Genomic DNA, 15,734 nt, shown 5'->3' on the forward strand with positions numbered 1-15,734 from the left:
GATTTGTGAAGCTCATTAATTGGCAAAAGCCTCATTCCTTACATCAATAATGGGAAATATTAAGTGTTTACACTTTAAAATATTGTACTGGGGGGAAAAATACTTAAGTCCTTCCTTCCTTATCAGTCATTCCTGGCTTACAGTACATTTTTATTGTACACTCTCTTTGCTGTTGTATATCATTAAGGCTTCAGTCTCATATGTTCTGTGTTCAGCAGCATGTAGATCAGTGACTTCAAATAAAACATTTCTGCCTTGCAGGTGTTAGAACATATGTGGATCCTTTTACATATGAGGATCCAAACCAAGCTGTGAGGGAATTTGCCAAAGAAATTGATGCCTCCTGCATAAAGATTGAAAAAGTTATTGGTGTGGGTAAGTGCCAGAACTTTTGCATTTTTTTCCTGTAAATACATTTTTAAATTTGCTTTTAGGGAATGTGTGATCCTATGATTTTTGTACGACAGTTCTCCCAAATGTACTGACATAACAGTTTGACAACACAAGTGCATGCTTCAGGCTCCTGACCATGGATTCTTGTGCCTTTTTCTTCAAGGGGAGTTTGGTGAAGTGTGCAGTGGACGTCTCAAAGTGCCAGGAAAAAGAGAGATCTGTGTTGCTATCAAGACTCTAAAGGCTGGTTACACTGATAAGCAAAGGAGAGACTTTCTGAGTGAGGCCAGTATCATGGGACAATTTGACCACCCCAATATCATCCACTTGGAAGGTGTAGTCACTAAATGTAAGTAGGTCATTTTCATGACAAGTCCAATTTAGAAGTCACTGAGAAATTAAGTCTGTATGGTGTGTGCTGGCTTTTTTTTGTTTCCTTCTTACCCTCTTTCCTGTAAAATGACAGATGGAACAGATCCACTGATAGCTAATAGGAGGAAATCAGTGCAGGACAAGTCATTAATCTTGTTGTCAGCTATAAATGGGTTTACGGTTTCAACTGATATTCTATCTGTAGGCAGCTTGTACAAGATTTTGTAGAGGGAATTAATACTGCAGGGGTTGGCTTTTTTTTATCCCTTCTTGCTATGCCAAGCAGGCATCTTTCACATCTTTGCTAGACTGAGATGATTGTTACAGGATAGGCAAAAGCAGATGGTGAGCAAAGAATTCAAAATGATGGGGGAAAAATACCAAAACAAAACTACACAGTCATATGTTTGAAGTACAAAGCACAGATGTAAGGAGCAGCAAGCCTTTGAAACGAAGCAAGTTTTTTTAGTGTGAAACTTGCTTATTTGTTTTCTCTGATTTACAGGTGTGCTAATTTCACTCTGCAGAATTTACCTGGATGATCTTTTTGTTTGCTTTGTTTGGGGTTTTTTAAGCGTGACAGTGCTGGCTGGGTGCTGTCTGTAGGCTAGAGCTGAAAATGCAGCTGTGAGACACCAGTGCCTGGGTGTGAGCTGACAAGGTGCCACTGCCATGGTGCAGGCATTGTCTGTGCCCAGATGCCCTGGGGACCATGGTGGCAAAGCCTGGCTCTCATTGTTAATCCTAAAAGACTCTTTGGGTGTTGGGGCTCATGCTCAGGGTGAGCATAGAAAGCAGGCAGTGATCTTGTGAGCTGCTGTCATAGTGGACTTTGTGAAGCTCACCTTCTGCAGCATGAGGAACATGAATGCAGGGTATTAACAGTGGGAGCAATTAAAATTTGAGATGGATGAAAAGTTAAAAAGTAAAATATCACTAGAAGAACAAAGTACCTCTCATAAAAGGTTATCAAAACTATCAGTTCCACTGTAAAACTCTGTCCCTCTTGAATGTCAGTGAGAGCTGATACTTATTCTGCCACTTTTGTTTCTGGAAATCTTACCCCTGCTCATTTGTGTTGCTGTCTCCTGGTCTGCCTTCTCTCAACAGTTGAAAATGGCTCATACAGTGTGTGGCAGTTTGCTTTTAAAGGCAAAGAGCAGTTTGGACTAATTTTGGCCATCCTTTACTGAGAGCCTCGCTCAAAACTAAAATTAACATACCCTCCTCTGTTTAAATTTGGAAGGTCTGAATGTCTCTCTCTGTGATTGTTATAACAAAGGGAATGTGATCAGGCCACAGTGTTTGCCTCAGACAGTGATTCTTTTAGCACCTCAGTAAAAGAAAGACAACAGGGGAATCTTTGTGTTGCAATCCCACTGGAAGCCCCTGAGCTGCTACAGCTCCAGCACTTATAAATGGCCGTAGGCATTTGCATAATGCAGTTGTCAGTGAATTAAAATGATTGGGAATTTTCACCCAGGGGGGAGGTGGCAGGGTGACCTGGCAGTGCCCCGTTCCTGGCTCCCAGTAAGTGATGCTCCAGCAGCAACACGGCTCCGTTACTGCCAGCTGCACTCCTGGGAAACAGGGCCACTTAAGAGCACATTTATCTCCATTTCTCCATAGGTTTGCTGAATGCTGTGATAAATGGATGCATTTAATAAACTGAAAATTAAAATGTGAGATAAATAGTGGTATAGATGGGGGTTGAGAGAGGCAGCAAAAAACCATGAATAAATTATTGGCTGCTAGTCAAGTACTTTAATAATTGACTCGCTGATGGTAACTTCTCCCTCGTCTCTCTATCCCCCCTCCCCTGCTAAAGAAGTGTCTGAGTAATGAAATTACATGTTAATGCACTGAAAGAGTCTTCCTTTTTTCCCTTCTACGTTGACATAGTATCTTTTGATTGAAGAAGGTTAATTAATACTCATTTAGCTGTATTTGTTCAGTGGAAGGGTGGCCGTCGCAGTTGCAAAGCATAAATGAAACAGTGCCATATGCAGATTTGGTTGAAGTTTTTCCTCTTTCTACCTAAGAATGCTTTCAAAGGTGAATTAGAGGGAGGATGATGTTTAATCACATCCTTTTACTTAAGGATGTTGCTCAGCCAAGGTCACTCAGCCCTTCATCCAGAGCAGTTTGCTTTATGCAATACCATTGCTTCTCTGCAGCATTCAGTAATGGCATTTCCCAGGTGTGCTGGCTTGCTTGGGACCAAACCAGTAATAATTTGGATACCAGCAGGGAAGGGAAGTAAAAGCAGGAGTAGTAAAAGGCCTGTAAAGGGTAGGTTGGGACCGGAAAGGTGAAATAAGTAATGATGAGTGAAATAAGTTACGTATCACACATGGATGTTGGCCTAAGTGAAATGTGGTAAAATGTTCCTACAGTCAGTCCCTATAGCATATGGTTTTCTAATTAAAAAAAGGTTACTTCGGAACCAGAAATCCCTGACAAATGATGAGAAAAGAATCTTGGTGAAAGATGCACTGAGGTAGAAACTATTAGGGGGATGTTAAATGCTGCAACATTTCACGGTAGGGTAATTTTTAGAGATGGCTGTTCTGGAGCAGATCCTTGCTGGTGACAGAAGCAAGGAAAAGTTAAATAGTTCTGGTACCTCCCATGCCAAGATGCAGTTGAGCTATCTACAGTCTGGGTGACCTGGCCTTTGAAGCCTTCTCTTTCCCTATGGTGTTTCCTTCTTCAGACCTGCTCCAAGAAGTAAAAGCTGAGTTTCTCTGGGACACCATCTTTTATTTAGGAAGAAAGCCATAGTTCCTGTAGGTAAAGCACAAGAGAGAGGAAGGTTTGCTGTGCCAGACAGCACTGATTGTCAGGTGCTCACCTTGAAAGTGCTCATCTTGGGACTGGGCTTTTGCCATTCAACCTTTGATGAGTTACTTCTGTACTTCTGCCATTGCTCTTTTGAGATCTTATCAGACCTATTTCTACAAATACCTGTATGTCAAATATCAGTAGGATTTAACTCCATGAAATAATTAGTGTTCCTTGCATGCACCTAAGTGTTCTCAGTTTCAGCACTGTGTGATCTTTATAAAACTCTTATCAACATCAAGCATTATTAGTGTATTTGCTGTTGTTTTAGGCAGGAGAGTGCCTAGAAAGCATCCCCCTGTCAGTAACATTGCATTTCTCCTCAGGTTGCCCAGCTTGGCCCCTGTTGCGGCAGGAGGAGCCGGCTGCTGCTGAGCTCTGTGCCCCCTGTGTGACACAGGGCTCTGAATCATTTTGCCCCTGGCTGACTTCAGGAGGCAAATGGCTTTGGCTCATTTATAAATAATGAGAGAAACACAGAATTCAAGTTCAGGACAGTGAAGGTTGAAAGGAACAGCCTGCATTTTTCATTCTTGAATCCAGTTGTCTTGGAATACTTTGTAGCTTCTGGCAGCTTCCAACTTGCCTAAAGCATTGATCTTTCAAAAAAGACAGACCAAAGCATTCACGAATTCCATTTTCTGCTCTGCAAACAATATGTAATACTGAAGATTTTTGTCAGGTTTGGACAGATCTTTGTTTCTTAGTTCTCAATTATCAATTCACATATTCCTTAGGGAACAGGAGCCACTTTAGTTAAAGACCTTGTCAATGAATCAACCAAAGGGTTAACCTTCCAAATGGGCCCATTAAATGTTTCTGTCCTGTAATATTTCATCTCTTGCTTCCCACAGCTGAGGCATAAGCTTGGTGCGTTTCAAATTAAATTAGATTGTGTAAGCCAGGTGTCTTGGCAGTAAAATCATGTGCAAGCCATTTTTATCCCATTAACATTGGTGTTCATCAAGGAATTGTGTTTTTCTTTCTGCACACTCTAGGTAAGCCAGTAATGATCATAACTGAGTACATGGAGAATGGTTCCTTGGATGCCTTCCTCAGGGTAGGTGATTTCTTCAAAAGCTAAAGAGATTTTATACTGGGAAACATCTTTTTCTTTCTCTTTTTCTTACTGAAATTTGCACAGTTTTAAAGAAATTGTTTGTACTTGGGAAATTCTGTTTTCTGGTGTTACTTTTATTGAAAACCAGAATTAATATAAAGTGGAAGAATATAAAATAAATGAATTTTTAAAATAGCAGGATTTTAAATAATCCATGTTTAATGTGAACAGTTCTGACTTGCTCCATTTTTGAAAGCATTGCAGTGCTGTAGACTCATTAAAATCATATTCATTGCAAACAGGATACTGCATCACTGAAAGCTGTGACAGAACCTCTGGGTTTTTGCTTTACTGGTGAATTATAGACCCTGGTGAGGGGAGGGAGGAAATAACATTGCATTTTATTGGAGAGAAGATGGGAATCCGCAGCTCTGCTCTTTGCCAATTTCAGCAGTGGCGATAATGTAGCTTTTAGCTTAATGCTCTGTGATTTTGCTGCTTTCCCCATATGCAGAAGAACGATGGCAGGTTCACAGTCATCCAGCTGGTGGGGATGCTGCGTGGCATTGGCTCGGGGATGAAGTACCTGTCTGACATGAGCTACGTGCACCGCGACCTCGCCGCTCGCAACATCCTGGTCAACAGCAACCTGGTCTGCAAAGTCTCTGACTTCGGCATGTCCCGCGTGCTGGAGGATGACCCTGAGGCAGCTTACACCACACGGGTAAGGAGGGAAGGAAAATGGCCATGTTGTCGTGCCTGCATGTTGGTTTTGTCTGACTGTGTGGGAGGTGTCAGTGGTTTGTTTTAAAATAGTCTCAGTCACAAGTGAAAACCTAAATTACAGCCTAAAAGTAAACATTGGCCCAGGCTCCACAGCTCCTATAAATTGATGTGCTGTTGCTGCTACAGCAGTGGCCACAGCAGTATTTCTTTTCTGAGGATGTGACCCATGTATTCCTCTTGTTCCTTCATCATGATGCAGCATGTGACAGGAATCTGGTGCCACAAATTAGGGCCTAGACTTCTGCTCCTTCTGATATCTACAAACAGAGTTTCTACGTGGCTGCTCATAATCATGTTTGATACAGAAGGTGTAGACACCCCACAGAAAAATTAAAAAGATGCACCCACTTTTGCCCATTACAAAGCCAGTCATAAATTTGACCTAATTATTTGGACTGGGAAAACTCTTAGGCCTGCATTCCCATTTTTTGTTTCTTTCCCATTTTATCTATATTTCAGCAACCCACTGCTGGGTAATTTTGCAAAAGCCATTTTAATATGCTGCACAAGGAATAAGGCTAATGCAAGTATTCTGGCCACAAAACAACATCCCAGCCATTACCAGCCTTTGTACCAATACCTCTGATATCAACATGCACCTAAAGAGAAAAATTTGGTTTATAAAGTCTCCTTTTTTAATTGCTTCTTTTCTTCGTTTTTAAGTATCTGCCATTCTCCATCTGTTCTCCCTAGTGCTGAGTTTGTTTGCAGCACTCAGATCTTGCTGTTTAATCCCAACACTCATCCTTTAATGGATTCACAGCTCATTACAGGGAAGGATAGACTCCTGTAGTATTAAATGCTGGCCAGCCTTGATTTCTCTCACTCATAAGGGTGGCAAGTGGAAGAAGCAGAAGCAGAGGTTTGAAAATCTGTATTCAGGGAAATCAGAGTTTAGACAAGCACACAAGAGCAAGACAGAAATAACTGAAAAGCTTCTCTTTGAATTTAGCCTGTGAAGATATGGTATTGTTGGCTCTCAGGAGTAAACTACAGAGAGTCAATGACATTTGCTTTGCAGTCATTGTCTTCATTTGGTATCAGTAATGAAGGATCAGGGATATTTGGATTAACTCCACTGTGCTCAAGCAGCTAAATATAAAGAGCTTATTGACAATTTTTAGAGTGACAACCATGTATAAACAATGTCAGTGCATCTGTGTCTGAAAGGAGGAATAAAGCTTTTGCATAACCAGAGAGGCTGTGATTGAATGCAATTTTTAAAGCAACATTTTTAAAGAAAATGATGTGTTCTGCTCCTGTTAGTAACTCATTAAAGCGAGAGCATCTTGTAGTCACCAAGGCACATATTGCCACAACCTGACTCACAAAGGGCCTGATGCAAGGGCTGAAGCAGCCAGGGGAAGGACCCCTTTTGATTTGCCTTGGCTTGGAACCAGTCCATATTAAACACTTGAGAGATATAGTAGAACAATATACTATTAAGTATGCACACACTGCACTCGCTTATGGATAAAAGCTATCTAGGAGATGGCTGGGAAAAAAACTACCAAAATAAACTTAATCAAAGAAGCATAAAAGCAAATGAAAAAAAAATCCAAAAACCTTTGTTCAGCTTAAGTCATTCCCCAGATGGAACTGCAGGAAACCAAAAGCTCAATTAAAAACACCTTGCATATTAGCATAAACAAAAGGAGAAATCTGTGGCCTGGGATCACTCAGCTAAGGCAAAATCAGATAAACAGGATGGAGTGAGTTCCTTTTTAAACAGTGTAGGACCTCAGTGGCCCAAATCAAATGGCCAAGTGTTTTTATTTGTTTAAAAAAAAAGTATTGTAAGGAGAGGCAGATTTCTCCAACAGGTATTAAAAGCAGCCTTGTACCCTGGTTTGGTGTTGAACTCGTCCTCCAGGGTCTGGGAGAGCCCAGAGGCTTGCTTGCCTTCTCACATCTCTGGCAGGAGTTGGGATATTGCCCATGGGAAACACCACTGTATTCATAAATCTTCCCAGTTTACCCTCTCTTTATTTTACCTTTTTAAAAAGCAAAATGTTTATAATGCCATTTTTCTGAAACAGGTCAAACAGGTCAGACAGGCAAGCAAGGAAATAGTAATTAACAGCGTGCACTCATTTGTTTTGTCAACTAAATCTCTAATATATACTTTGTAAAACCCCTGGCTTGTTCTCAGGCTTCAGCATAGCCCTGAGCAGACATCTCTTGGAGGGCTGATAAAAATACATTTAACAATTTACTGGTTCTCCTCCTGGTGACTGAAGCAAGCAGATGGGCAGCATTGCCTCCTGGTTGGATCTGACAGCTTTATGGCGAGCAGGAGAGAAAGTGGCTGCGTTTTTCAGAAGGGTTCTGGAGCTGTACACAAAAAACCATGTGATTTTTGTACTTTGAATACACAGAACAGTGTCAGCCACACACAGCACTGCATTGGCTCACCAGCCTGTGGTTCTTTCCCTGGTGGCAGGGGGGCAAGATCCCCATCAGGTGGACAGCGCCCGAGGCCATCGCCTACCGCAAGTTCACCTCGGCCAGCGACGTCTGGAGCTACGGCATCGTCATGTGGGAGGTGATGTCCTACGGGGAGAGGCCCTACTGGGACATGTCCAACCAAGATGTGAGTGTCCTGCTGAGCTCCCCCTGCCTGTCCCCTCCCTGTGCCTTCATCTTGTCCTTAGATGTCTGCTGATGTGTTTCTGTGGCAGTTGCTATGTAGCTGTAAGATGGTTATTCCAGGCTTTTAAAACAATACCATGGCTGGTAGACTCTTGTTTTCTCAGGGAATCTCTCTGGAACTAAAGTTCCTTGAGTACTTCAAGCTTTGTCTCAGCTCATGGAATAGGGGATTCTCAAGTTAGGGTCTATACACAAGGGTTTATTTGGTTTGGCCTTTTAAATGTGAAAAAATAACAATTAGAGAAAAATGGAGGTAAGGGAAACAAATATATTTAAACCGTCAAATAATAATACTGTCAAGAGAAGAAAGATTTGAATGTTCATATTATATCTTGAGTTTACTTTAAGAGAAAAACAAATTTGATTTGGCTTCCTATTGGTATTTAATTCTTGAAGCTCCACTATGCTTATAAGTCTTCCAGGTGATTTTATTTCTTGTAGGATATCTAAATCAACACATAGAAAATCCAGTTCTATGGATTATTATTATTATCAGTCAGAGCATCTTTGTGACAATGGCATAGCTGCCCCCTGAGGCCATTAAAAGGCAGCTTTTGTAAATGACCATTCTTAAATTATGCATGTCCTGTTTAACCATACCATCTGGACTACTTCAGTGTGATCCAAGAGGGACTGTGCATAATGGCTGCCGTTCCAGAAGAGTATTTAATAATAATGCTAATAAGAGCTTTTGCTAATAGAATTTTTATTAAATAGGAAAAAAAATCCCACTGAAAATGAGGCCTAGATTATCCATAATTCTTTTCCCAGGGGATTTACAAGCAAGTAAAGGAAGAAGAAAATGGTAATCTGAATATACAGCCATGGGAGTGGTTAAGGCACTTTACAAGTCATCTGCTTTCTTCTGTAGAGCTGAACGTTTTCAAAGAGTGTCTAGATGTGGATGGCATTTAATCTAAATGGGAGATATAATTTTAATTTCCTTCTGATGTGAAATGTCTCTTCTGGCACCCAATCTTGCCTTCCTTTTGCTAACAGGAAGTCATCAAGACTTAGCAAGAAAATAAAACACCAGATGTGTCTCAGTTATATCAGGCATGTCTGCACAGCACAGTGGAGCTCCCTGCAACAAACAGCTGCTTTTATTAGAGCTGTTTATGTTAGGCTGGTGTTCACTGAGACTGTGCACTGCTAGACCACGTTGAAAAGCTGGCTTGAACAAGACAGGGAAAGCCAATATTACTGTCTGTGCACACTCTTTACAGAACATAGCATAGACGTGCCTTTTTTCTTAATGATGGCAAGGGCAGTTCCTCTCACAACAAAGCAGGAGGGGATTTCAAATTATACTCAGTGTCTGTTGAATCAAGAGAAATCAAAAGTATCTTCATACTTCCTGGAGGAGTGAGAGCCACTTTATTTGTGGTCACTGAATAGCTGCTAATAATGCAAGCATATCGCTCACCTTGTCCTCCCAGTGGATTTCAGCCACTAATTGGACAAGTCCAGAAGGAGAGAATTTAGTGCAACTCAGTCTCTGAGCACTCCTGGTCTCTAGTCTCATGGTGAGTCCTGCCAGCAGTGTCATATTGATTAATTCAGATCTGAAGGCTCCTGGGTCATGTCCCTGTCATGTCAGAATTGAGTTCTGGTTGTGTCCCATTCTCCTGAGACAGCTAAGAAGCCATTAGGGCCTCTGGAGTGCTTTTTAGAGGGTTTGAAGTGATTTCAGTCTGAGTTTCTCTGGGTTCTGTTAAATATGAAATACATACTTAAGCTGTGTTGGACTTCTGTAAAGCTGCATAAAAGGGTTCCTATCTCTGCATTTCTTGGCTCAGACCATACAGCAGTGGGGGAACAGGTTCTCTGCAAGGCCTCTCTTGTTGACAGAGATGAGCTAGCCCAGGAGGACAGGGGGAGGGAGTGATCTGCTGTACCTTAAAAATTATGGGGAAAATACAGTCTCAACATACTGCACCCGAAACTGACTGATAATAAAGACTTGCTGTAGAGCTGTTGCTTCTCCAGCCCTCTGTCCAACGAGGCTGGTTGCTTATTTCTAACCAGGGCTCTTCTGTCATCCCTGTATCCCATGTGCTTTTTTGTGACAAATTGCCCTGCTGTATCTGATGTCTGCTCTGGGTGCACTTTCAGTTTTGAGTTGCTGAGGAGAAATGACAGTTCTGAGACCACCAGCTGTCTGAGTCCGAGTGCAATTTTCCACGTTGTATCGCTTAACTGGGGATTTGTCACCATAGTCTGGACAGCTCTAGGATAAGCCTACTCTGCTGGTGGACTGAGCAGGGTGTGATGTTCTCCAATGTCTCCCTGATTGTGCCGTTTGCAGGTGATCAAGGCCATCGAGGAGGGGTACCGGCTGCCCCCGCCCATGGACTGCCCCATCGCGCTGCACCAGCTGATGCTGGACTGCTGGCAGAAGGAGCGCAGCGACCGGCCCAAGTTCGGCCAGATCGTCAACATGCTGGACAAGCTCATCCGCAACCCCAACAGCCTCAAGAGGACAGGCAGCGAGAGCTCCAGGTCAGCCCTGCTCTGGGACAGACCAGGGAGCCTGGGGAGGTGGCACACACAGAGTGCAGGTGGCACACACGGAGTGCAGGTGGCACACACGGAGTGCAGGTGGCACACGGAGTGCAGGTGGCACACACGGAGTGCAGGTGGCACACACGGAGTGCAGGTGGCACAGGCAGAGTGCAGGTGACACATGGAGTGCAGGTGGCACACACGGAGTGCAGGTGGCACACACGGAGTGCAGGTGACACACGGAGTGCAGGTGGCACAGGCAGAGTGCAGGTGGCACAGGCAGAGTGCAGGTGGCACACACGGAGTGCAGGTGGCACACACGGAGTGCAGGTGGCACAGGCAGAGTGCAGGTGGCACAGGCGGAGTGCAGGTGGCACACACGGATTGCAGGTGACACAGAGTGCAGGTGACACAGAGTGCAGGTGGCACCCAGCTCCCAGGGCCAGCCTGCACAGCAGCCGCTGCTCTGCGTGGGTGAGCACAGGGCTGTGCTGGCTCTGTGTGGCCCCCAGGGCACCCAGGCTCAGCCCTGCCAGCAGGAAAGGGGAGTGAGCAGAGCTGTGCTGGATCACACCAAGGCTGAGAGAGTTCCCAGCACAGCCTTAAGCACGTCCTGACGCAGGCAAGCTCTGCTGAAAAGCAAAGTTTGCTGCTTCTCTTTCCCCTTCTCCCCCCGGTGAAAGGGCTTGAGTGGGTAGGGTCACCTCAGTCAGTGCAGCTAACAGGAGTGATGTGGTTTTCTGCAGGAAAAGCACATCATCAAGTTTTATAAACCCTAAGATTTGTGTAGGATTTGCAAATGAGCGTTGCAGCATTACAGCCAACGCCTCGCGGGCATTGGGAAGGTGTGGATTAATTTTTATGTGAATTTGAATTTAATTTTGTGGAAAGCCAGTTTCATGTCTCCACCGATCCCGCGTTACATTTGTTTTGTTTGCTAAGCATGGTGTACCTGGTACGTGCAAGAGAAGCGCAGCAGGAAGGAAAACTCCCAGAGTTGTAGGGTGAAACCAAAATAGCTTTGTTGGGACAGATCAGCAGTTTGTGTAAGCTGGTGAAACACTGCTGAAGTAATAGGAACTTTACTGATCTCTACCAGCTTTGGTCCATTTTTTCCAAATGTCTCTGCTTTGTCAGGTAGATTTGCTTACAGCAAATATGGGAAAAAAGGAAGATAAGAGGAAAATGTTTTTTAGTAGGAGGAAAGGTACAAAAACATGCATTAGACAATGCAAAATTAAGTTTCTTGAATCAGTGGGGGAGTAACAGAGATTCTGTCTTACCCTCCAACAGAACAAGATCCTTTTTTAAGCTTGTATGTCCCTTTGTGGGTCTTGCTTACAATGTATGTCACCAGAAGAAGGATCATTAACCCTTTGAGGCCACTATCACCACCTCTTCCAGATTGCCCTAATCGCACTGGGAGCCTGGCAAAAATGTATCCTCCCTTGAGGTTTAAATAATTTACGTGGTGAGAATCACAGTATGATCTGCTGTGATAATTTGGTTGAAGAATCACAGTATGAATGCCTCCATTTTTGCTTTCTTTTCAATTTAAAGGTGATCTTTGAAAATATATAGGTTTTCCAATAGTTAATAACCTGTTCAAGGTCATTGCCTGTGTATGTAAGCTAACAGCCTATTCAAGGTCATTTCACAGTCACAGCTGTTTATAAATATTTTTTTGTTTTCAGAATAGGAATTTCAAATATGCATATAACATTATTAATATATTACTTTATACATAAAGCATAATTATATAAATAGGTTATCATCATTGGTCTTGTGTTAGATAATGCAGTAAAAGAGTTGAACCAAGTATTGCCAGAGTGTACTCAATGCCTCAGGCAAGACCTAACCGTGCTTTTGCACACCTTGTCTTTGATGATGTGCATTTTCAAATAAATTGCTAAATGATAATTGTTTTGATTAGATAGATAACATAAATTTATAGTGCTTTAATGAAACTGTGACTTATGATATACATGAAATAGTAAATGCAATATTAATAAGAGAAGAAAATGTTGTAAAAATAATTATTGGCAAAAGTGTGCTAGGCAAAATGAGAAGCACATTCCAGAGTGCAAACAAAGATCAAAGCTGGTGTGATTCCTGCCACTCCTGGCAGGCACTCAGTCAGGAATGGATTGATTAAAGAGGGGATTAACTCCCTGCTGTCCTGAGTTTGATTGAATGCACTGAGCAGACCTGGCTAGAAACAGGAGTTATCTGAACCTGCCCAGAGTTTTGCCCTCCAAACCAGTCTGGCAGGGTGTGAGCTCCCAGTTCTTTGCACATCCTTCAGCAGTGTTTCTATAGCTGCTGAGCTGAAGTCTGACACATGCAGGGCTGGCAAGGTCTGGCATTGCTGCCCATGAGATACAGACCCAACAGGCCAAATGCCTTCCAGCATTGCCATCTTCTTTGTTCTGGGGAGTAAAAGCTTTTTCTGTGAACTTGGTTATATCTAGGATGGAAATCATAAGCTGTATTGTGGTTCAAATTAGATCTCAAACCAAAAATAGAAACCTCAGGTGAAATTCATTCTTTGGCCCATTCCTTTGCATCTTGTTCAGTTTAGATCTGAGTTGATGTGCAGAGTTTCTTTGGGCACAGCATCTTGCCCTTGCTTTCCCTCATCATTGAGGTTAATTGTAGCAGAGACCAAACTTGGGTTTGTGGTTTGTGATCCAGCTGACACCATTTCTCTGTCCTTTCACTGTTTGGCATCCAGACCTAGCACAGCCCTGCTGGATCCCAGCTCCCCCGAGTTCTCGGCGGTTGTTTCTGTCAGTGATTGGCTCCAAGCCATGAAAATGGAGCGATACAAGGATAACTTCACAGCTGCTGGCTATACCACCCTAGAGGCTGTGGTGCATATGAACCAGGAGTAAGTACTCGGAGATATAGCAAAAAAACTGGTAAATCTGGATTTAATCAGCCTCTCTTGCTTTGTGCTGCATATCATTACACTCATTAAAGGAATGGAATGCCTTTCATTTGGATGGAGGATAACTTTAAAATGCCTCCACAATGCCTCCACTTATTTAATTAAACATTTCTGTACATCTGCTTTTGCTAATGCTGCTGGTGGTTGACTCTTAATATTTTTCTCTGCATCTCAGCATCTGATCCACCACTCTGAGCCCCTTGTTGTTCTCCTGTCTTCCACAGGGACCTGGCCAGGATCGGGATCACGGCCCTGGCGCACCAGAACAAGATCCTGAGCAGCGTCCAAGCGATGCGCACCCAAATGCAACAGATGCACGGCAGGATGGTTCCCGTCTGAGCCAGCACTGAATAAACTCAAAACTCTTGAAATTAGTTTACCTCATCCATGCACTTTAATTGAAGAACTGCACTTTTTTTACTTCGTCTCCTCGCCCGTGGAAATCAAGATCTGCAGCGTTGCTTGATGTACAGATTGTGGAAGCAGAGCGTGTGTTGGGAGGGGGCCTCCAGAAATGACGAGCCGTCCTTTGAAACCAGACCTGGAACAAATGGTTTCTTGGAACATACTTCTCTGTTGATCAATGATATGTAAAATACATGTATCTATATAAATATAAAGTCACATTCAAGTTTTGATGCTATGTTTGCTGCCAGATACTGTGCTTAAAAAACAACAGCATTACTTTCCTTCTCCCTGTGACCTGTAGGATTACAACCATAGTGTTTTATTTGTGGGTGAAACCACCGTTGTGTATCTTTCACTGGAATGAAGAATCTGCCCTAGGATATTCTTTGCAGACTTGATGCATCACTAACACCTTGCAAAAACCTCAGTGAGAATATCATGTGGCTGATCAGTGCCTGCCAATTAGTGATCTACCCGTTTATGGGCTTGAGACGTGAAGTGACCCACCTTGTGGATTACTGGGCAAAACTGGACTTCTGGGGAGGTTCTTGGCTGTTGTGCCATGCTGAAGCTTGCCATTGAAAGTCTTTTGTGACCATCTTGCCATTAGTCAGCTGTGACAATCGTGGCTGTGGAGCTTTCAGACTTCTTTTCTCTTTCAAGAAACTTACTCCCTTTGCCTCACGGAAGGTCAGTGGAAGTACTGTGTCCAACATATTCATGGTGCTTTATTTTGTAAGCTGTGCTAGGATTTCACCACTGGTGGGGGAAAATAAAAACTGCTGTGGTATGTGTTGTTTGGGGTTCCTAACTGGTTTGTAAGAATCTCTGCTGGTTTCCCAGACTAATTGCTGAGCCTTTCCCATTGTTTGCTCTATTTGATGGCAGTGAAAATTGCTCTATCTCAAATTGCTCTCAAGCTGTTGCCTGGTAGGGTGTGCAGACAAGGTGTAGGAGTGTCTTGGGGCTCAGCTCAGTGCTGAAAGCTTGACCTCAATTCACACTGAGAGCCCTTATGCTGTGGTTGGAAAAGCTCAACATGAATGGATGCCACAGTGTAAAGTACAAATAGTCATAAAGGCACTAAGAAGAACCAAAGACTTTTCCTGCATTCTCATGAGCAGCAGTAAAAGCAGCATTTGGGTTTTAGAAAGATGCGTTTCAGTTGTGGTGTCAGTGGTTTTATGGGAAAGGGAGCAGATAAAAATGGGGTAGAGCATGCAGGCTTGCAGGTTTTGTGCAGTTTGGGTGTCAGGCAGGGTAACAGCTCGTGCACCATGATTCTGTTGGATCAGTTGTGGGAACCAAGATACACTTTGAAAGCCAGCCCTGTAGGATGGGTATCTGGGATTATCAGGGCAGCTGTGGGTGTGTGAGTGCCAGGTGCAGACTGCACAGCTGGGGCCTGACACCCCTCTGCAGGTATGGCCAGCAAGAGGGAGCATGGAAAAGCTGCCCTCTGCCTCCTCCAGGGAGCAGATGGGAGTTGGGTGACTGAAAGCATGCCCTGGCTTGCCAGGTGGAGGAGACTGCTATGGCAATGTGGTTGTCCTCAGCAGGTCACACAGGATAAAGCTTCATCCAGTAAAGCTCTGAACACACTGAGGCTTGAATTTATTTGTCATGAAGCTTTTATTACTCTTTTTGAACAGAGTATGTAAGTTAGATTCTTTAAAGTCCTTCTGAGGACCAAAGTGATGAGATGACCTTAGAAAAAAGACGGGCCACTTATTCTGTGCTGAGCAGGAGGAGGATTTTCATGAC

The 15,734-nt window shown here is 43.3% G+C and overlaps 1 protein-coding gene across 1 annotated transcript in view; it reads left to right on the forward strand.

Moving 5' to 3' along the window:
- Positions 1-15,734, forward strand: part of EPHA4 (EPH receptor A4) — a 104,846-nt gene that overhangs the window by 85,668 nt on the left and 3,444 nt on the right. The window contains exons 10-17 of the mRNA XM_059478900.1: positions 262-375; positions 557-742; positions 4,608-4,669; positions 5,184-5,393; positions 7,899-8,048; positions 10,416-10,609; positions 13,347-13,502; positions 13,787-14,660. Of these exons, the coding sequence (XP_059334883.1) occupies positions 262-375; positions 557-742; positions 4,608-4,669; positions 5,184-5,393; positions 7,899-8,048; positions 10,416-10,609; positions 13,347-13,502; positions 13,787-13,901 (1,187 nt within the window). The 3' untranslated portion in view covers positions 13,902-14,660. The remainder of the gene's footprint in view (positions 1-261; positions 376-556; positions 743-4,607; positions 4,670-5,183; positions 5,394-7,898; positions 8,049-10,415; positions 10,610-13,346; positions 13,503-13,786; positions 14,661-15,734) is intronic.

This window comes from Ammospiza nelsoni, chromosome 10 (genome assembly GCF_027579445.1).
Source record: "Ammospiza nelsoni isolate bAmmNel1 chromosome 10, bAmmNel1.pri, whole genome shotgun sequence".
NCBI lineage: Eukaryota > Metazoa > Chordata > Aves > Passeriformes > Passerellidae > Ammospiza > Ammospiza nelsoni.